This window comes from Podarcis gaigeae, assembly GCF_964106915.1.
Source record: "Podarcis gaigeae genome assembly, chromosome: 16".
Taxonomy (NCBI): Eukaryota; Metazoa; Chordata; class Lepidosauria; order Squamata; family Lacertidae; genus Podarcis; species Podarcis gaigeae.
In genome coordinates, this window is record NC_139693.1 from 26759824 (window position 1) to 26781978 (window position 22155).

The 22155-nt window shown below is 46.2% G+C and overlaps 1 protein-coding gene across 12 annotated transcripts in view; it reads left to right on the forward strand.

The window, feature by feature from the left end:
• Positions 1 to 22155, forward strand: part of DEPDC5 (DEP domain containing 5, GATOR1 subcomplex subunit) — a 55963-nt gene that overhangs the window by 2901 nt on the left and 30907 nt on the right. For 11 of the 12 annotated variants that reach the window (XM_083716837.1, XM_083716835.1, XM_083716844.1 and 8 more), the window contains exons 2-24: positions 414 to 531; positions 709 to 796; positions 2090 to 2136; positions 2322 to 2407; positions 3131 to 3214; positions 4007 to 4056; positions 5088 to 5157; positions 5276 to 5354; positions 5774 to 5835; positions 6896 to 6965; positions 7636 to 7708; positions 8640 to 8743; positions 9837 to 9911; positions 11517 to 11651; positions 12299 to 12360; positions 13236 to 13309; positions 13869 to 13938; positions 15200 to 15236; positions 16526 to 16646; positions 17323 to 17546; positions 19753 to 19959; positions 20891 to 21026; positions 21722 to 21819. In XM_083716837.1, coding sequence (XP_083572963.1) covers positions 474 to 531; positions 709 to 796; positions 2090 to 2136; positions 2322 to 2407; positions 3131 to 3214; positions 4007 to 4056; positions 5088 to 5157; positions 5276 to 5354; positions 5774 to 5835; positions 6896 to 6965; positions 7636 to 7708; positions 8640 to 8743; positions 9837 to 9911; positions 11517 to 11651; positions 12299 to 12360; positions 13236 to 13309; positions 13869 to 13938; positions 15200 to 15236; positions 16526 to 16646; positions 17323 to 17546; positions 19753 to 19959; positions 20891 to 21026; positions 21722 to 21819 — 2110 coding nt within the window. In that variant the 5' untranslated portion in view covers positions 414 to 473. Of the gene's footprint in view, positions 1 to 411; positions 532 to 708; positions 797 to 2089; positions 2137 to 2321; positions 2408 to 3130; positions 3215 to 4006; positions 4057 to 5087; positions 5158 to 5275; positions 5355 to 5773; positions 5836 to 6895; positions 6966 to 7635; positions 7709 to 8639; positions 8744 to 9836; positions 9912 to 11516; positions 11652 to 12298; positions 12361 to 13235; positions 13310 to 13868; positions 13939 to 15199; positions 15237 to 16525; positions 16647 to 17322; positions 17547 to 19752; positions 19960 to 20890; positions 21027 to 21721; positions 21820 to 22155 lie in introns of all 12 variants that reach the window. The other variant, XM_083716840.1, reaches the window with a different exon arrangement.

The following is a 22155-nucleotide window of genomic DNA, read 5'->3' on the forward strand; positions in this document are numbered from 1 at the left end:
AAGGGTGGGATATAAATGCAACAATAAATAGATGATAAATGACATATTCCCTGCAAGTAACAAACTAGTACGCCAGGAAATCTTATCTCATATGCTGAATTTCTGTTAGATTTTTTTAAAAAAGTAGGGTAGCCTTCACAAAAGAGATTCCCACCCCAAAACAACAAAAACACCCACCACCACATGAAATCTGAAGGGGGTATAGATGAAACGGCCACTCCAGTAATTTGCACAACACACCCCATTTCTTGCTCTGGGGTAGAGGTGAAAGTGCCCCTGAGTACAGTTTGTGGAATTTGCTGGTACAAAATGTGAAGATGGCCTTATTTTGAAGCTGGGCTGTGGTGTTGTTTTCCTTGAAATGTAGAATGGAAGGCAAGTGGTTTTGAATGCTTTGCTTGCTTATTTTGCAGAAATGCAAGACCTTGTAAAAATGCCTGGTGTCTAATAACCGAGAAGAACAAGAATTCAGGATGAAGACCAGCAAGGTCTACAAGCTCGTCATTCACAAGAAAGGCTTTGGAAGCAGTGGTCAGTAGCCATGGAGGTGGTGGAAATGCCCTCAGGGCTCTTTGTGTAAAAAGTGCAATAGAATAATCTCTATTGAAATAAATTCAATGCAATCTGGAAATGCTGCAGGAACTTCTAAATAGTAAAACAGTCCTGCAGATTTGTAACCCCACCTCCCTAATTTCCTCCCCTTTTCAGACGATGAGCTTGTGGTGAACCCCAAAGTATTTCTTCAGATCAAGCTGGGAGACATTGTGGAAATTGCACACCCCAATGATGAATACAGGTGAATCCTTTTGTATTTGGGCTTTTGCGTTTAGCAATTTGGGGGCATGATGCAGGAAAAGGGGCCATCTTTGCAGACTCCGCCAGATGATTGGCAGCTTTGACATAGGTTTGATGAAGGCCTCTAGCTTGACAAAACTAAAGTTGACGTTTGTGAAGGAGTACCGCATATGTGTGTACAGTGGTACCTCCAGTTGTGAACGGGATCTGTTTCAGAGGTCTGGCCGGATCCCGAGGTTTTCACAACCCGAGGATCACTGTTCTGTGCATGTGCATGGCGAAACCTGGTCTGATACTTCCGGGTTTGGCGCTTTCGTAACGTGAAGTTTACGTAACCAGAGGGTTACGTAACCCTAGGTGCTACTGTATTTAGTTGGTTACAGATGCTGGCTGTTACCCTGCTGTGTTTGGCATTGAGGTAAGAAGCTCCAACTCCATTGGGCAGGATGGTATGTTAGCTATTACTCCAAGACAGTAGGACACATTCGGGTGGCCAATACATGTTAGAATTAGTCTTAACGCCTTTCCACCTCTTGGTCATGTCTTTCACTATACAGTGAAGTATTTGAATGTTGATCTATCTCTCTTGCTGGCTCAATGGGAAACGTGTACTTGGAGGGGGGTTATTTTGTGTGACCACCTTTAGCTGCTGTTGTATGTTTTTAATATTTGTTTATTATGTCAGTTGCCTTGATGCCTTTGTGTAGAAGGTAATACATAAAGTTATTCTATATTTTTAAAGTTATGCTGTGCTTTGTAAGTGCACAGAAGACATCATGCACCAGTTCCTTTAAACTCCTGACCACTAGAGGTTCTGGCTTCATAAAGAACCTTGTCCACATCTTCTAAACCACAAAGGACAGAGCGTTGAAAGCATGGTCTTGCTTGGGTGGAGGTTCATGGAGGTTGGTTGTTGTTTTCCCTGGGAGGGACAGGCCTTTGACCTTTGACTGCTGCCCTAACCCTGTGCAATAAAATATTGTCCCACTTCTAATCCAGGAGGTCACCAGGGCTATGGAGACATAAAGAGTGTTCAAGCCAGCTACCTCTTGTGGTTTTGGCATTCTTACTACTTCCTAGCCTCCTCCTTCCCAAATCAATTCAGCTTCTGGTTGCACAATGCGAATCTTGAATTAAAAGTGTAAGGGAGATGCTGATCTCTTGAAGCAACTATGATGCCCTCCTTGGATGTCAGTGTGGGGTAGGATTAGGGGATACATTAGAACATCTCAGCTTCTTAGAGTATGTTGTAAAGGCCCAATTCATGCAGCTGTTTTCCTCTCTTGTGTTCCAGCCCTTTGCTCCTGCAAGTGAAGTCACTTAAGGAGGATTTACAGAAAGGTAGGGATTTTCTGATCTTTATTTGGGTGCTCCTTAATGAGTGCAGTATAATCAGCCAATAGTGTTGTCTGCTGTCAATCAGCTCTCCATCTAGGGAGTGACAAGGTCTCTGTGAGATCTTTGCTGGGGTGACACAGTTGGAAGCCACCACCTCTCAATCACCTAAGATTTCCTTCTTTTCGCAGAAACCATAAGTGTAGATCAGACTGTGGCACAGGTGTTCCGACTGAGACCTTACCAGGATGTCCATGTGAACGTTGTTGACCCAAAGGTATTTGTGGAACTGCAGCCTTTGCCCTGAGGCATTTCCACCTAGTCTGGTTTCTAAGCATGTGGGGATTGTCTCCCAGCCCAAGTTGCAAAAGCAGGTTAATCTGTTCTGTGGAGGCATTGAAACACTTTTGCAAAGTTGCATTCTGCTGGTGTTCAGCAATTCTAGCAGGAGAGTAGCAGATCTCGGACTATGGCTGTATACTCCTTGCTGTAGAGCAGCCTGCCTTAGATGGATGCCTTTACATGCTCTGAGTACTTTAACAAGCTGCCTACTCAATTACAGGTGGTTTACATAAAATATGATCCAAAATATAAACAGACTATACAAATAGCAGGCATAATAAAGTCATCAAAATACAGTCAAAACTAACTGTTTTAAAAACTAGTATACCTAAGCTTAGCAGTTCTGCAATGAGGATCATATATGCAGGTGTTTATCTGTCATAAAGCTTATTTTCTTTCATTATTTTTTGTGTGTAAACTGCTTTGAGGTTGTTGGAGTTTTTTAATCAAGCGCTGTATAATAAATTTTCTGAAATAAATAATAATAAATAATTTTTTTGTCATGAAATGAAAAGTTCTCTTCAGCTAAGTGGGGAGATCAGGGGAGCTTGTGCTTGTGATCAGGAGCCTACAGATTTCAGCGCCAGGCCTCCACAGGAGCAGAATGGGGCTCTCAAACACCTAAGCCATCAAGCTTCTCTGCTCCCCTCCTCTTTAGGAAGTGACCCTTGATCTGGTGGAGCTGACGTTCAAGGATCAGTACATCGGGCGTGGGGACATGTGGCGACTGAAGAAGAGTTTGGTGAGGGCCCTGCGTCTGATCTGGGAGGGAAAGTGCTCTTTGTTCATTCTCAGTTAGATTGTGATGGACTCGACTTGGGAATCTCAGGCTGCTGCTCTGTGCATAAACTGGACAAATACTGACAATCGAATTTGTTACAGGACTGGGGCATTGGGAGACAACTGTGAGGGTCAAATGGGGTGGGGAATACGGCCCCCTGAGTTATTTGTCTGGCCCTCAGAACCCTACCCTAGCCACACCATTTTCCCAAGCTGCACACTTCAACAGCCCTGCCTGGCTTGAATGTGTCATTGAACTGTTATAATGTGCCTTCCTTGCCTAGATGGAGAGGTGTGGCTGTAAAAGCCTCCGGATTTGGCATGGCAGAAATGTGGCTTGCTGTACGAATGAGAGAATCGCAACTATTGCTCTGCCTACTTTTGTATTTGGCCCCATTCTACTCCCAACCACTGGCATGTAGCCCACAGGCAGTAAAAGGTTCTCACCACTAGTGTAGAACATGGGATATTTTTTGGTCAGGGTCTGAGAGGATGGCAAAGAGAGGTGGGTTCTGGGCTGAAATAAGACGTGGTAGGAATAGAGGGCAAGGAGATGAGGTGATAGCAGATGAGAGCTTTTGGGTCGTTCATAAGCATGTTTACAAATGCAGCCATGAGTGCTAGAAACAGTTCCACCTCCCTCTCTGATGTGCTCAGGGATAAGAGGTATGAAGAGCAGTTGTCTCCTGCAAATTCACACTGCCTTGAGTTCTCATTCCCCCTCTTTTTCTCTTTTAAACCAAATGCCTGCTAGGTTGGCACGTGTGCCTATGTCACTCAGAAGGTGGAATTTGCAGGTATTCGGTGAGTATCCAGCCACACCCCACACATACCCTTTGCTCCCTCTCCACATCTCTCTCTCTCGCTCTCTCGGAAGTGCTTTCTTTAGAAATCTGCCTGTGCAGGCAATGGTTATGTTGCCCCCAAAGTAATAACACAGAACCGTAGAATTCTAGAGTTCAAAGGGACTTCTGGAGGTCCTCTGTCCCAACTCCCTGCTTGGTGCAGGAGCCTTTCAAATACAGCATGTGCAGGGAACTTTTGGTCCTCCAGATGTTGTTGAACTACAATTCCCATCAGCCCCAGCAAGTGATGACAGAGGACCTCAAACATCCCTTCCAGCTCTAGAATTTTGGGGTTCCAGTTTTGAGGTTTTAATAATAAGCAGAGCCGTTTGTATGCACCAGATAAATTGATTAATTGAAATTGAAATAATTGAAATATTTTATTGTCACTTGTACAACTTGCATACAGTGAGATTACATGAGCACCCCCCCACTCAGCTCTCTTAGTCTTAATTCCCCTTGTTTACTGATGCACACCCACCAAACCTGAAAGTCAGTTCCCCTGTTGTTATCTTTTCATTCAGCAGCCTAACAGCCCGCAGATAGAAGCTGTTCTTTACGCTGTTGGTGTGACTAATCATGCTTCTATGTCTCCTGCTTTAATCAGGCTGATGATACCATCAAGTTAAACATTGAGCTGCAGCTCTAGTAACAGTATTTTGGAAATCAATGCCCTTGAGGAGCTCTTGAGACTCATGCATGTTCCAGGAAGTTTTTAGTGTTTGATGTTCTGCTGGGTTTTTACTATTTTTTGTTGGGAGCTGCCCAGAGTGGCTGGGACAACCCTGTCAGATGAGTGGCATATAAATAATAACTTATGATGGTGTTGCACCTAAAAAGGCATTTCCTTTTTGTTAACCCAAAGCCCAGGGACAGGGATCAGTCCTGGTACTTTCACCTCCCGCCAATACAGCCCAGCCAGTAGCAACCTCAGTTTTCATGTCCACTGTTTCGGAATGTGATAATGGATTCTCTTTGACTTTCTTCCAGGGCTCAAGCAGGTGAACTTTGGGTCAAAAGTGAGAAGGTCACGTGTGGCTACATCAGTGAAGACACCCGGGTAGGCCTCTTTATTCCCCACCCCAGAGTTTTCTCTCTCCCCTTTTCAGGTGTTTGTTCTACGCTATCAAGCAGCAGCTAGAGCAGTAGTTTTTACTGTTTGTGTGTCTCTCTTGCAGGTTGTCTTCCGCTCAACCTCCGCCATGGTATATATCTTCATCCAGATGAGCTGTGAAATGTGGGATTTTGACATCTACGGTATGGAGAAATAGGAGCCTTTCTGGAGATCTGCCTGTCCCATACCTGCTGTTAGCACTGTGCCTCCATGAGAGCTCATCCCACTCCCACATGGCTTGTTCTAACCTTGATTTGGTCGACAAGCAATGGGTTGTCTCTTGTGACCGGTCAACCATGGTTTGTTACTGCAAACCTTGGTTTGTTTTCCAGTTGCCTTGTGACCGAAGCATCTTGGGTGGGTGTGTCCAAACAACTCTTGTGGTTGGTGAAGCTGAGCTCCATTTGCTCTGATGAACTGCAAACACGGCCCCTCCCCTGTTGAACAAACACCTGGTGGGAGGAGCGCAGGTTGCAGTATCAATGCTCCTTTGAACAGAAATCACTCTTAGCCTATCTCTTCCCTCCCCCCTGCCCCCGTTTTATTACTCTTCCCTTTGCAGGGGATCTTTACTTTGAGAAAGCTGTGAATGGTTTCCTTGCTGATCTCTTCACTAAGTGGAAGGTAACTTTCTGTGTCTTCGGCTGCAGCAATGGAATAAGAGTGTGCTTTTTACTTTGTGACCTTGGCTCATATTCAGGCCTGCTTGCAACTGGGGCAAGGAGGGGTTCCTACACTTCCTTACCCTCAATAGATATTTGAGCTTCCCCAAATGTAAATAAAACATAACCCAGATAGGAGGTTCCTTGGTGGAAGTTGCTGCCTAGTTATGGGACAATTGGATCCAAAGGAGGGAAGGGAAAGGAACCTGGGGAGTCTACAGGATGCTGTAATACAGGGAACGCCAATGTGAAGCTTACCTAGACATGTACTCCCAGCTCCCATCAGCTGCAGCCAATGACTAAGGATGATGGGAGTTGTAGTCCCCCATCATCTGGGTGGCTCCAGGTTGGCAACCTCAGCTTGCAGGACCTTGGAGGTACATAGCATAGCAAAAGATGTTTGTCCACTTGCTTAAATTTTTTTGCGGAGAATTGTAGTGGTACTTCCAAAGAGACTTTGGATAAGTGACTTTCAAGTAAACGAAGAGCCATAACATTAGACGGTAAAGAGAAGTCCAGTCCTGTCTTGACATTTGTCAGGTTTCTGAATAGATACTCCCATAGACTGAGTTTTTACTGCATGTTCATTGCTGGATTTCTACTGTAAAGCAAATATTAAATAGCCTCATTTAGTGGCTGTACTGCGTTTACATTTTTCAGGCATGAGATCAGGGTTGCCTTCCATTCAGCTTTCTAGAGAAGAAGCTTTAATTGTTATTTGGGGGTGAGAGTTGCCCTGTGTGTGCTTGGAAATGCCCTTGCCCTGGTAACATTCTCCTCAAAAAGTTATTCATAAGGTTATGTCAGGAGGTGTTAGACTCTAACATGGTGTCAGATTCCTCCGACGTGGAGCCTGTCCTCATGGTTAGGTCATTCTTCATTGAGACCAAGACCGAAGCAGCATCGCCATTGATTGAAGCAGCTGTTTGTGTCTATGTGCATGCGCATGCAAGGGGGTCCCATGAGGGCTGTGACTGAGGCTTTGTGCAGAACATTCACCTCCTCCCTTTCCTCTTGGTCAGGAGAAGAACTGCAGCCATGAAGTGACTGTGGTCCTGTTTTCTAGAACGTTCTATGATGCAAAATCCTTGAGTGAGTAGCTACAAGATAAATGTTTCTCTTCCTCCTTGCTTGTAAGGGTGCTGACATCTTCCTGCCTCTGTTCCTCTCTGGGACTTCCCTCTGTGTCTCCCACGCCCTCTGAGCTTTGAGCTGTTGCCTCAGTCACTACTCTGCGTAGAGGAAAGGGATGGTTGCCCTTGGTGGGTGTTTAGGGCAAGCGCTTTTACAAGGAGTTGTATTACCGTACTTTTCCGTGTATAAGACGCACCCATGTATAAGACACCCCCTATTTTGAGGGACTCACATTTAAGAAAATGTGGGGATATGGCTCAGATTTGTTGAGCTTTTTTTAGGGGGGTTGCCGAAAATCCGCCTCTCGTTTGTCCCTTCGCTGGCAGAAGCTGCCATCGCCTGCCCAATTGCCACAGCGTCAGCCAATCAACACCAGCCCTTGACACAGCAACCAATAACACACCCAATAGCCACTGACAGCAACCAATCAAAAGTCTGCCCTATTCACTATCCATGTATAAGACGGCCACCATTTTTTAGCATAATTTTTAAATAAAAAAACCCAAGTCTTATACATGGGAAAGTATGGCACTTTGAATATTGCTGGTCTGCAGAGAGAGGGGCTTGGGACAGATGCCTTTTGGGTGCTTTGGGGATGGTCTTTACATTTTGCTGCTGTCTCTTGTAGATGAATTTCCGGAGACACAGCGTGCCTCGATTCAGCAAGATCATGAAGGAAGATTCTATGAAGATTTTTACAAGTAGGTTTCCCATGTGGTCCTTCCATTGAGTATCTGTGGTCCATTTCCAGGTGTGTGTGTGTGTGTGTGTGTGTGTGTGTGTGAGAGAGAGAGAGAGAGAGAGAGAGAGAGAGAGAGAGATAGATGCACAAACACATACATATCACCCCTCATAATTGATCTAGTAACCTATATGGGGAAAACATGGCAGTTGCTAAAGAACTGGAAGAATTCCATTCCTTTTCAACAATTGTTTTTCCTAAGCTAAAACCTGATGAATTTACGTTTATGCAGGGAGTAACTGTTACGTCTTACTCTACAGTATTCCAGAAATTTTGTGAGCGTCCTAAGAAATCTGTATTTTGCAACTGAAATGTTTAATTTGGAAACTGGCGATTGGCTACAAAATAGACAACTTTTGCAGTATTTTGGAGGGCGAGGAGGATATAGGTTGGGGTCCTTGAGGGACAGCAAAAGCTCCATGACTGAAAGTTTTTGCTGAAATGTTTCTTAAATTTTAGTAGAAACTGCAGGTGCTTGGGGTTTTTTGCCTCATAACCTTGAGGACTAGAAACTTGCCGCTATCCTGGGGAACTTAACCTGTATTGCAAGATGCTGAATTCCTGTTTGCAGATGTCTTTGTTTGGCTTACATATTAGTACCTTGTAAAGCAGCATTTGGATAAGTTCCCGCCAGAAAGACCATTTTCCTAACTCTAAGCTCCCACAGGGAGGAGAGGGCTATCGATGGTTATTTGCCATGATGGCTGTGCTTCTGAGTACCAGTCACTGAAATCCACAGGCAGGGAGAGGGCTGGATTAGGTGGGCCATTGGCCTGATCCAGCAAGCTCTCCTTGCTCCCTTCCCTTTCCATCCTTAAGTCCTTACATTATCTGTAAAGGATTGTGCTGGTTCAATTTCTCTCCTACTCAGTCCCAGCGCTTCCTTACAGGGTGGTGGTTCAGAACGAAAGACGAGAGGAGTGGACATCGTTGCTTGTGACCATTAAGAAACTTTTCATCCAGTACCCTATCCTGGTGCGTTTGGAGCAGGCAGGTAGGGCATTCTTGCAATTTTTACTATATTATTCCTGATGGTGGTTATTAGAATTTCAAAAAAGGTAGTATTCTAGACCCGGCGTTAGTCAGAGCAATCAAAATAATAATATAATAATAATAATATTATTTATACCCTGCCCATCTGGCTGAGTTTCCCCAGCCACTCTGGGCGGCTTCCAGTCAAGTGTTAAAAACAATACAGCATTAAATATTAAAAACTTCCCTAAACAGGGCTGCCTTCAGATGTCTTTTAAAGAGAAGATAGCTGCTTATTTCCTTCACATCTGAAGGGAGGGCGTTCCACAGGGCGGGCGCCACTACCAAGAAGGCCCTCTGTCTGGTTCCCTGTAACCTCACTTCTCGCAATGAGGGAACTGCCAGAAGGCCCTCGGTGCTGGATCTCAGTGTCCGGGCTTAACGATGGGGGTGGAGACGCTCCTTCAGGTATACAGGACCAAGGCTGTTTAGGGCTTTAAAGGTCAGCACCAACACTTTGAATTGTGCTCAGAAATGTACTGGGAGCAAATGCAGATCTCTCAGGACCGGTGTTATGTGGTCTCACCGGCCACTCCCACTCACCAGTCTAGCTGCCGCATTCTGGATTAGTTGTAGTTTCCGGGTCACCTTCAAAGGTAACCCCAGGTAGAGCGCATTGCAGTAGTCCAAGCAAGAGATAACTAGAGCATGCACCACTCTGGCAAGACAGTCTGTGGGCAGGTAGGGTCTCAGCCTGCGTACCAGATGGAGCTGGTAGACAGCCGCCCTGGACACAGAATTAACCTGCGCCTCCATGGACAGCTGTGAGTCCAAAATGACTCCAATACTCTTGGAACTTGTCACAAGGCAGCCTTCCCCAAAGTTTGGGCCCTCCAGATATTGTGAACTGCAATTTCCATCAGCCCCAGCCGCCACAGAGATTCTTTTATCAGCCATGGCAAAATACAGCAATGCTGTCTTGGGTTGATGGGAGTTGTAGTCCAAATGTTGTCCTTACGCTCCTAATTCACCAGGCAAATAAATAATAAAAATGGGCTTCAAATATTATAGCTGACTATCTCTTTCTCCTTTCTCCTTTGTAATTAACCCTCTAGAGGGCTTTCCTCCGGGTTGCAATTCTACCTCTGCTCAAGGAAATTATTTGGAAGCCATAAACCTCTCCTTTAATGGTGAGTAGAGGGAAAAATCTTCTTGTACCACTCTAGCACGAAGGAGCCGTCCGTACACAGGCAGTGACTGGGTTCCTCCTCACACAAATGTCATCTGTTCTTACAGGATAGATTGGATCGGAAAGGCCAGTAACTAGCACAGTTCTGACTTAGGGGTTAATTCAGTGGCATTCAAAGTTTCTGTCTTCAGGGGGATTTCTACCTTGTTGATTTATCTGCCAAGAAACTTCTGAGCATTTGGAATGGAATTCCTTTCATGCTGCTGAGGACTCTTGTTTAATTTCTAGTGCACATGCTCTGTGACTGTGAGACGCTAGCCTAGCCTGTTGGGTTGTGAACTGAGAGTGACCAATAGGAGGCACCCAGTACTTACCTGAGTCTACACCAACCTTCCCCAATCTGGTCCCCTCTGGGCTACAGCTTTCATCAGCCCCAGGGAGTGTGGCAACTTTGCCTGCGTCTCACAAACAGCCCCCAGTCCTCTTCTGTACATAAACACACACACACTTTTTGGGGTTGGTGGTGAATGACCTTGGAAATGCAGGAGGGGATTTTTTTGACCCACCTCTAGTATAACTGCTGAGGGTCTTCATTAGTGAAAACAGCAGATTCTTGACTCCTGAGGAGATTTCACCCCTCCCATATCCAAGAATCTCCTGATGAGTCTGCTGATTCTCCAGAGAGGAGGAGCAGTGTTCTCCTCTCTACTTATTCTGCTCCAGCACCACATCAAAGAGTCAGTCAGTCAGTCAGTCAGTGTGTTGGAGAGAGAGAGACTGAGTGTTAGAGATCGTGTGTATAGATAAGGTTGCTGCTAAGAGCAGCTGCAGACACTCGGTGCAGTGCAGCATTCTTTATGCTTAGACCTCATTTAGCTCTGTATATAGTGTGTATAATAGTTGTAGATAGAATAAAGAAGATATTCTACAGAGCTGCTCTCCGAGTCGTTTATACTCTGCTAGACTCTGCTAGACTCTGCTGTGCGATGACTGTCTTCTTGTTGGAGTGAATCCGGTGCTCACAACTAACTCTAAGCTGTGAGTCCACAGCACTTTGACCTGTTCCTGTGCAGAAGGTGGTCTCTGGAAGTGCTACCCAGCTTGCCTAGCCCAGTTGGGGCTGAAGTGTATGAGTCCAGTTAGTGGCACTGGCTCAAGGGCGATGCTGACTCCCAACGGATTGAATATCCAGTTCAGGACTTTTTAACTGTCTCAAACAAGTTTCTGTAAGCTGGTGAACTGCACGTTGTTGTTGTTGACCTGCCTTCACCCTAAGGTCCCAGGTCCTCAATTAAAACTCAGTATTAAAAAAAAGCTTAAAGTACCTTACAAAGTTCACATCTGAACTTTTAGGAAGCTTACAGATAGGTAGCCGTGTTGGTCTGCCATAGTCAAAACAAAAAAAATTCCTTCCAGTAGCACCGTAAAGACCAATACACACGAAAGCTCATACCAAGAACTAACTTAGTTGGTCTTTAAGGTGCTACTGGAAGGAATTTTTTTTGTTTTAGGAAGCTGTCATGGATGAGAGCAAATTGTCCCTTGATAAGCATATTATGTGTAAAAAATTGCATGTTCTTTTGCTTCTGACTTTTCCTGCTTTTAGTGTTTGACAAGCATTACATCAATCGAAACTTTGACCGGACGGGGCAGATGTCCGTAGTCATCACGCCTGGTGTGGGAGTCTTCGAAGTGGACCGGCTCCTCATGATCTTGACCAAGCAGCGCATGATAGATAATGGTAAAATGGTCTTAGCGGCAGGCGGTGGGAAAGGGCTGTGTACTTCAGTGGGGAGAGTAGCCTCTTTGCAAGCAAAACCTCCCCGGTGGCATTTTCCAGGGAGGACCTGGGAAGAAGAAAGACTCCTTGCCTGTAACCCTGGAGAGTGGCTCCCTGCTGATGTCCACCAGATGTGGGGGCCCTTCTCCAGATGTTGTTGGGCTCCAGTTCCCATCAGGCCCTGTAACCAAGCATGGCCAGTGATAAGGGATGGTGATGAGAGCTGCAGTGCAGCAACATCTGGTTCTCCATTGCTGGGGACGCTGAGCTGGATGGGCAAGCAGCCTGACTGCTGCATAAGGCAGTTCCTATCTGTGTTCTTTCTCACTTTAGAGCATCTCCAAAATGTAGAGATGACCTCTTTTTTTTTAGGCGTTGCGTTGAGAGTTGGGCCCTTTGGAAAACGTGAAATCCTTTTGTTTAATAAGTGTCTTAAGTGATGGGTGACCAAGCAGGAAAGCTTTTCATTGCTGGTCTGTGAGTGGCAAGGGGAGGCGCCAAATCCAAGCTCTCCCCTCTCTGCTGCGGACCTTCCTTGTCCAGCACCAGGACAGCACGTGGCTATTAACAAACTCATCTTCCTCACCCTGCTTTGCTTGCTTCTGTAGGGATTGGGGTGGACTTGGTGTGCATGGGAGAGCAGCCCCTCCACGCTGTGCCCCTCTTCAAGGTAAGGCCCGGGGGTCCTATGCCTGTTTTCTTTCTTCCTCCTCCGTCTCTGCCACACCTGCCTGCTAGCTGTTTCCCTCCTCCAGCTGATTCTTGTGCCAGAATAAATCCAACCAATTAAATAGAAAGCCATAATTCTGTTTCTACACTACCGGCTCTTCAATTAAAGCACATCCTCTAGTAAGGGTACATAGGGAAATAAAAGAGAGTGGAGGTGGGGGCGGCAGGAAGGAAAAGGTATGGGAAAGGAACAAAGTGCTGAACACCTGCACCTGCCTAATTACCAAAAGCCAGGCTTGTTTCCAGGATGCTTGTTAGCCTCTATCTTTCTCCAGACTATTGAGGATTAGGAACTTCTCACTCCTAAATCAGACTCCCTCAACATGGTGCTCTTCAGATGTTTGGGGCTATAAATCTCATCTGCCCCAGCTAGCTTGGCTGTATGATTCCCAGGACTGGTGGTAGGGCAAAGCATCTGGGGGGCACCAGGTTGGGGAAGGCTGTTTTAAATGAAGGCTAGAAATCTCTGGACTACCGGCTTCTGGGTTGAATCCAACGACATCACTTCATAAGCAGAATGATTTCTGCTCCCATAACGTAACTTCTCCTCCCTCCTGTACTGTCCCAGATCTGCTCCATGGGGGTAAGGGAACCCTCAGGGCATATATGGGGGGGGGGCAAGGGGTGTGCTGTGGGGAGGAGAGGGAGAGACAGTTCTGCTGGATTCATGGCTTCTTTGACTGCAACCCTCTGTATCCGGTGCCAGATTCCTTTCTTGCAACCGTCCATTACTGTGGATTCCCATAATGCAGTACAAACTAGCTGCAAAAAGCATCCAGTTAACATGGTGCCTTTTCCAAACTCTTCTTCTCTTAGCTACACAATCGCTGCAGTCCTGGGGACTCTCGCTTGGGAGATGACTACAATATACCACACTGGATAAACCACAGGTGCGTGTTTGAAGTTGGAACTGTTGCAGCCAAGGCTCCACCTTGGACAATGCTCACATGGGTCTTCCCTCTCTGCTTTTGATACTTGGGAATTCTCTCTGCTCTCCCTCCCTTCTCAGACCTCAGCCCTGGGCAGTCTTGTCCTCAGCCTCCACTGAGTCTGCTCTGGTGTTGCTTCGAAAGCTTGTATAGGTGTTTCCTGCATTGCTTTTTTCCTTAAAACATGGAAGGGGGTTACTTTTGTTTCCCCCTAATCGTTACATGTGAATCCGAGATTGTGGGTTACAACAAACTATGGCTAGTTTAACAAGCCAGATCCAGAAACCATGGTCTGAAGTTGAACTGTTTTGAACATGGTCAGTTTGTTGTAACCTGCAGCCTTTGGTTTATTAATATCAGGTTGGAGATGAAATGCTACCACCGAGTCAGACAGGAGATGGAGTGAATGTGCAAACCTGAGTCTCCCTTGGGCTTGATCCAGTTTGTGTGTGTAGTCGCTAAACCATGGTTTAGTGTTACATGCAAACACAGCCATTGTCTTTCTACTTCCCTTTTCCAGTTTCTACACCTCCAAAAGCCAGCTCCAGTGTAACAGCTTCACTCCACGGATCAAACTGGCTGCCAGGAAAGTAAGTGGACTCTGTGAAGACAGGGCTACCAACCTTTGGGGGGGGGCAGTGGGCACATTAGGAAGTTGCACCAGTCACTAAACAGCTGTGTAAAAAAAGGATGAGCTAGGACAAGCAGGAAGAGCAAAACACCTCTCATGCCTTGTTGATTTTTGAGGGGCTATTTACTGAGACCTTTTGTGGGCTCCATAGGAAGTACTGGTGGGCTCACTGACACCTGTGGGTCCTACTTTGGCAGTTTCTGATAGAAGAGCATTTTCCTTGACTCACGTCCTCTCCCCACACCCTTTAGCCAAGTCATGTTGTCATAGTGAGCAGCTTTACAAGTTCTGCATTGGTATGGGGGGCCCTCAGCCATCAGGGGTGATCTTTATTCATTTACTTTGGCTGATGCATGAAATGTAGCAGATGCTTCTCTGTAAAAATGCAGTCGCCACAGGCAATTTCAACCTTGCACAATTGAAAGCTGGCTGGTTGAAGTTGCATGAAATAATTGCATGCAAGGTGGAGACCTTAAAAGCTCCATTTGCACCAGGTTTTCCCAGTACAGAAATTACCTTTAAGCTTTGCATCGAGCTTACTGGACTCTAGGAGTCTTTTTCTCAACCTTGCTTGAAATATAAGGATAGTCGCATGGGGTGGTTCATATGGAACATGTCCCCCCCCCCCCCGATGCATTTGTAAAAAGGTAAAGGTACCCCTGCCCGTACGGGCCAGTCTTGACAGACTCTGGGGTTGTGCGCCCATCTCACTCAAGAGGCCAGGGGCCAGCGCTGTCCGGAGACACTTCCGGGTCACGTGGCCAGCGTGACATCGCTGCTCTGGCGAGCCAGAGCCGCACACGGAAACGCCATTTACCTTCCCGCTGGTAAGCGGTCCCTATTTATCTACTTGCACCCGGAGGTGCTTTCGAACTGCTAGGTTGGCAGGCGCTGGGACCGAGCAGCGGGAGCGCACCCCGTCGCAGGGATTCGAACCGCCGACCTTTCGATCGGCAAGTCCTAGGCGCTGAGGCTTTAACCCACAGCGCCACCTGCGTCCCCGATGCATTTGTACTGTAGGCTTTTAAAACAGTAAGAGTTCACCAAGCACTTCAATGTGAGATATTGCAGGGGGTGCATTGGGTGACTGCATAAATTGTCAGAATATTCCTGGTCTGAATCTTAACGCTTGTAATGCAGTGACTGTTCCATGGCCCAAACTAACTTAAGTTTCCAATGCTTTCTTTCCTTTGCCATTTTTCGTGCCGCTTGGATTCCAGCCGCAGAGTGAAAAACTGAAAAGCAGCAGGGATGCCTGTGAGTAGTCATCCCAGGTTGTTATTGTGAAAGGGTCCTACCTCCATTGATCATTGACAGATTGGATTTATATCCTCCAATGTGGCAGACACAATTCTCCTCCTTCCCATTTTATCCTCGCAACAACCCTGCAAGACAGGTTCAGCTGAGAGGCAGTGAACCGGCAGTGAGCTTTGTGGCTGAGTGGGGATTCGAATCCTGGTCTCCCAGGTCCCAGTCTAACACCCTAACCACTACTCCACGCTGGCTGCTAGAGGCAGTCAATGCCTCTGAGCACCCATTGCTGGGAATCCCAGGTGGGGAGATAGCTGCTGTTGCTTTCAGGTCCTGCTTCCAAAGAGGCATCTGGCTGGCCACTAGGAGAACAGGAAATTGGACCACATAGGTCACCTTTCGTCTGTCCCAGCAGGGGAAATTCTTTTTTTTTTTTAATTAAAGATTTTCTTGATTTACAAAAGTCTCTCATGTTTCTCATATTTTTTTTCCCATGTAACATTTTTACAAATCAGTTTCTTTTTTTAAAAAAAAAAGATTTTTATTGATACAACAAGAAAAAAACAAACAAACCACAAATACCGAATTACACACAAGAATAACCATAGACACATAATTTTCTTAGCAAACAATAAAACATATATTGGTCTTAACACTAAAGACCCATCTATTCCATATTTCAATTTCATATTACTTATTGCCAATACACACTTTTATCATAATTAAACTTATTCTTAATATATCTAATTTCTTATATCTACCTTGCAACTATTACTGAAGTTCCTTGAATGCTGCAACAGAATTTTACAAATCAGTTTTATTTGTTGAGTCATTAGGAAGAAAAGGGGAAAAGAGGTGGAGGAAGATGTGTGGGGGTGGGTTCGGGTGGTGATGTTTCTATTTTACCTACTATATGTAGGGTTTGGTGTCAGCGTGGCTTGTGCAGGTTCTTTGCTGTTCACTTGTGTTCCTTTGGTGGTGAGAGAGGTTGGGGTTGGCCTAGGGTGGGGTTGTTCATTTGTGGTTGGCTGTGGTAGTCTTTGTTTTCATGTGTGAGTGGGGTGGGTGTTTTGGATCAGGTTAGCCATATTGATTTGTATACTGTTGGTGGATTTTTGTCATTGTCTTTTTGGGCTGTGTATGTGATAAAGGGGAGCCATACCGGGGTGAAGGCATCTTCTTCTGTTTGTCAGCAGGGGAAATTCTCACTCTGATATTATGCCATTTTGCCCAAGAACGGAGACCAGGTTCTGAAAAGCTGCCCCAGTCAATAATGTGCTGTTACTGCCTTCCAGCTTTGGGAGCCCCGAAAGAGACAGAGAACGCTCTCCCCATCCAAGTGGATTACGATGGTTACGACGCCCAGGTTTTCCGTCTGCCGGGGCCTTCCAGAGCTCAGCGTTGTCCCATCTTCAGGTAAAGAAGCTTGTGAGGCAACGAGCCAAATTGGATGGTGTGCTAGTGAGCCATTACCACAATATTAAGAATCTGGAGCAGCCTTTGCAAAGGAGGGAGCGTAGATCAACACACACACACACACACACACACACCCCCTTCTCCATCAGCTTCACACTTCTGCTGGACCTCCAGCCTGCATCTGCTGTTTTAACCATGAGCTCCATCAAAGCACACCTGGAAAATGGTTTCCCGCTGTATCTTCCCATGGATTTTCCCCCCATTTCTTCTTCCTTTTTTTTAAAAAAAAAACCTTCATAATCAGCTTACTGTGATTGGTTAATTCGGGGGTGGGGAACCTTTTTTACTCTGAGGGCCACATTCCCTTCCGGGCAGCTTGCTGAGGGCCATGTGCAGAGAAGCAAATGCTACATTTGTCGATGTAGGCTTATTTCTGAACACTTAACACCATCAGAGTTTTCGGGAGCACATCTCAGCCAGGCAAAAATGCTTAGGCTGCAAAGCAGGGCCCGCGTGGCCTGGGGAGCATTCCAAGGGCCAGGTAGAGATCCTGTGAGGGCCGCATTTGGGCCCCAGGCCTGAGGTTCCCCACCCAAGTTAAGTTACAAAAGGTCTGTGTGACATGACTGGAGCTGGGCCTCTGCCCTCCCTTCTACCTCGTGCTTTTTGCCAGCAGGTCCGTCCGGGAACGAGAGAGCCGCCCCCGGAAGAGCTCCAGCTCCTACGACGTCTCCTGCAGCCCTTCCCTGCAGAGCCGGCCTCTGCCCCCGGAAGAGGTGAGGAGCCAAGCCTCGGACGACAGCTCCCTGGGCAAGATCTCCAACATCCTGATGATCCCCCGCCAGCACCTCCACCTCCAGTACGAAGTCAGCAGCTCGTTGGGCTACACCAGCACCCGAGGTCAGGATGAGGCCTGATGTGAAGCGGGGGAGCATTTCCTTCCTTTTGAACATATCGCCATTTCATTTCTTACTGTGGATTATTTCATTAGACGTTGCCTGCGTGTGTCACCTCCCAAAACATACAGGTTTCAGAAAAAAGAACATATTTTTTAAGGGGGAAGGCGGCATTTGAAATAAAAAATTACACAGGCAATCTTCATTTTGCATGGAGGTTACATTCTGGACCCTGTGCGTGTTGGCAGAGCAAGCATAAGCCTGCTCTGCCCCTTTTCGTATCCTTACGAGGTTTTCCTGCTACTTCTGGGTTCGGCGCTGTGCACATGTGCACAATTGTGCATCATTCAGACATGCCTAAACCGGTCATTGCCTGTAATTGTTTTGGTTCAGACCATGGAACCCTTTACAATGATAGACAACACATCCTTTCCCTTTTAGAATGCTTTATTATCAAATCAGTACATTTCATAGTTGCATCCTATATTTCTTTATTGGCAATTATGACAACTTATCCTTTTCTTATAAAAAAACCCTTACTTTTCCTTTCATTTCTCTCCCCCCTGCCCCGAAACCTGTTGTAGATTGTTCTGAACTGTCCCCAGAGAGACCTCCTCACTTCCTCAGCCAGCCTTCATCCCCTTGGCTCTGGGCACCCCTCCTATCTCATCTGCTCCGTCTTAAGTGCCCTTGTCCTCCTTCTCCAAATAACAGCACGTGGAGTGGGTGGCCTACTTCTCTGAACCACTTATCAAATCATTTAAGGAGGTCAGCTTAGTTGGGGAGCCCCTTGGGAACCCCACCCCTTACAGCCTCAAACTGTGGAAAAATTAGTGGCTGTTTTCCCAAGTGGATTTACTGTCTTTTCATAGCTGCTGCTTTTTTTTTTTTTAAGCATCTCCCTTTTAAAACATCCCTGTGAGGTCCAGAGTTCTCAGGGGTTAGGTAGGGAGCTGGACTTATCTAGAAGGACTTTAGGATTCAGGAGACCTTGAGCTGGTGGTTGTTTCTCAGCTTCAGGTACCGAAAGCCTCACCGTGACATTTTGAAGGCAAAAAAATAGAGAGAGAAGAAGCTAAAGATCTTGTTTCTTGCCACTACTTTCAGTTTAATTGTTGGTTATTGTAATTGTGCATTTATTTTAATCTTTTGCAAGCTGATTTGGGTGGCTCCCTTTTGGAGGAGGTAAATAGAGTTCACATTTGTGCATGCATACACATCGTCATCTAATACCTGGCTTGAAATCAGAGAACTTTGATTTAAAAAGGTCATTTGTGGACAGCCAAAGAACTGCCTGTGTTAAGACTGGTGCTGTCACTAAAATAATTCTGATTAAGTTAATTCACTGAATTGGTTCAAAAGTATCTGAATTGCCCCTGCGAGTAGTTCCTATGTTTTCCAGGTAAAGTGAACATGAATTAAGTTCCCTTTGCAGTGGACCTTTCTGTGATTTTAAATTCAGTTTTGTAGCCATTGCTTTTACCATTTTTACCTGTTTGAAGAGTTATGCTGCTGTGTAAGCTTAAAGGTTACAAGGAAAAATAAATACAACAATCATTCATGTTTAATAATAATAGAAAAAAGACGCTAAAGAACACCAAGTAATTAAACAGCACCCTCTGGACTTAATGATTTTTCTTGTTTCATAAAATTGCTTTTTTAAAAAAACCTTGGTTTGTTAAAAACTAACAAACCTCAAAGCAGTTTAAGATCATTAGTAAAAACAATATAAATGTTCAGAAAGTTAAAACCAGCAATAAACTGAAAGCACATCAGCCATTCTAGACATCTGGGTAGGCTCAATAGGCAGGGAGTTCCAAACTGCAGGTGCCGCCATACTAAAACATAGATGAACTTGGGTATGTTGCCTTCAAGATGGGTCCTCCTCTCCCCTCACTTTTGCCTGGACTGACAGAGCAAAGGTGTTTACATGCCTGAGTCAGAAACGCCACCCACCATTCCTGCCCCTCAATGGGGCACAATCTCCTCTGAAGCTGTTCAGGTTAAGCCTTGTTGGGGTTAGTGGGCACTGTGCAAAAGCACCCTGTTTGTCCCCAGTGGGTTCAGTCTGTCCGTTTCCCATTACAGTCCCACCCACCCAAAATAATCCTCTGTGTGGGGCATGTGTCTGAACTGGCTGCTTGGTAGGCTCCTTATGTGCCTGTCGGATTCTCCCTATTGACATGAAGTTTTCGTTGTCGTCATTTCAGATGCCCTTGAGAATATGATGGAGTCCCAGCAGCGAGACTCCAGTGCCCCAGGGAGATTTCACGTCGGGAGTGCTGAGTCCATGCTGCACATCCGTTCTGCTGGGGGCTATGCGCCGCAGAGGGCCCTCATCAACCCCTTTGCCCCCTCCAGGATGCCCATGAAACTCACATCGAACCGGAGGCGCTGGATGCACACCTTCCCCGTGGGTAAGGAGACGGAAGGCGAGGCTATTGTGGCAGATTGATTATTTGGGACTGCAGCTTCCACCGACTCCAGCCAGCATAGCCATGTTAGCTGAGGCTGATGGAAGTTTCAGCTCAGAACATCTGGAAGTTACTAGGCTTAGGGATGCTGGACTGGATCAGGGTTTCCCAAACTTGGGTCTCCAGCTGTTTTTGAACTACAACTCCCATCATCCTTAGCTAGTGGTCAGGAATGATGGGAATTGTACAGCGGTACCTCGGGTTACAGATGCTTCAGGTTACAGACTCTGCTAACCCAGAAATAGCACCTCGGGTTAAGAACTTTGCTTCAGGATGAGAACAGAAATTGTTCGGCAGCAGTGGGAGGCCCCATTAGCTAAAGTGGTACCTCAGGTTAAGAACGGACCTCCAGAACGAATTAAGTTCTTAACCTGAGGTACCACTGTAGTCCCAAAACAGCTGGAGACTGAAGTTTGGGGAAACCTGGGTTAGATGAACTCTTGGCCTGGTCCAGCAAGGTGCTTCTCATGTTTGGTTCAGGCTATTCATGTAAAAGATTGCACCCCTTTGACGAACTGCACATTTTTAGGCTGTGGCAGGAACAGCTCAGGGGACGCAATGTAAACTCGGCCACCTCTGTGTTCGATTTGGTGGGAAATCGCTGCTTCAGATGCAATCTTGTGGCGTGGAGAGTCGGTGTGGAGTGTGGGAAAAGCCAGTGGCATAGCGTGGGGGGTGCAGGGGGGGCCGGCCGCACCGGGCGCAACATCTGGGGGTTGGGTTAGGGGCGCAAATCCACGGGTTAGGGGGCGCAAATCCATGGGTTAGGGGGCGCAAATTACTTGCCTTGCCCCGGGTGCTGACAGCCCACGCTATGCCACTGGGAAGAGCTGGTTGGCAAATCAAGTGATAACTGAATCATGTGCTTGGGCAGGTCCTTCTGGAGAAGCCATCCAGATCCACCACCAGACGCGCCAGAACATGGCCGAGATGCAGGGCAGTGGGCAGAGGGACTGGACCCACTCCTCTGCAGAACTGCTGGAGCTGGCCTATCACGAGGCAGCCGGGAGGTGAGGCTGCCCAAAGGGAACGCATAGGGGTGCTTTCCAATAAACTTACAACCAAAAGTGGGTCTCGTTGATGGAGCTTTCAGGCGTTAGGTCCATAGCAAGTCTGATTCTACTTCAAATTACTATTTTCTGGGGGTATAGTTTTTAATTTGATTTTAAAAAAGTATAAACATACAACAAAAAACAGTTCCGAATCCAAATATCGAGATTGCTCTGAATCTCCTGACTTCCCCCCATCCCTTCCATGGGTCCTAACGATATTTTTTTACAGCTGCATATCAATACTTATCCAAATTTTTAATCCTTCTAAATTTTCCATACTTTCCATTACTTTACAAGTGTGGTTAAAATCCTGCTAATGTTTTAACCTGTTTACAAAGGTCTCGTAAATAAATTATAAACTTTTCCCGTTCCTTGTTAAAGTTCTGGTCTTCTTGATTTCTGAGCTTCCCAGTTAATTTTGCCATTTCGGCATAGTCCATCAACTTGGTTTGCCACTACGCTTTGGAACTCCCTGCCTATTGATATCAGGTGGGAGGAGCCCTCACTGTACCTTTTTCAAACACCTGCTTAAAACCTTTTTAAAAAAACACCTTAAAAGCCTCTCTAGACACATAGAGGTTGACATGTTTTAATCTTTTTTTTCCCCTTTTACTCTTAATTATCTTTAAACGCTTTCCTTTCCTTCTCTCCAGGCATGGAGTTGCTCACCACCCAGATGATGGCACTTCCTTCATGAGCTTCAGTGGCATGGAAGATTACTCTAACCAGCTCACTGGCAGCCATGCCACAGGTGATAACGGTTGGCACAAGGCGGGTGGCAGGCGGGCTTCGGTGATGATGCTAGCCTGTTCCAAAACTGACCTGTCTGGGCGTTCGTCGTGGAAGAGCAAATTGCAAGGGCTTTGAGCATTATGTCCCTGCAGTTAGTGCCCACATGGTTAAACTGTGGAACTCACTCCCACAAGACGCAGTGATGGGTACCAACTTAAATTGCTTTAAAAGAGCATTAGACAAATCCATGGAGGAGAGGGCTATCAATGGCTACTAGCCATGATGGCTGCGCTCTGCCTCCACGGCCAAAGGCAGCAATGCTTCTGAATCCCAGTTGCTGGAAGCCTCAGGAGGG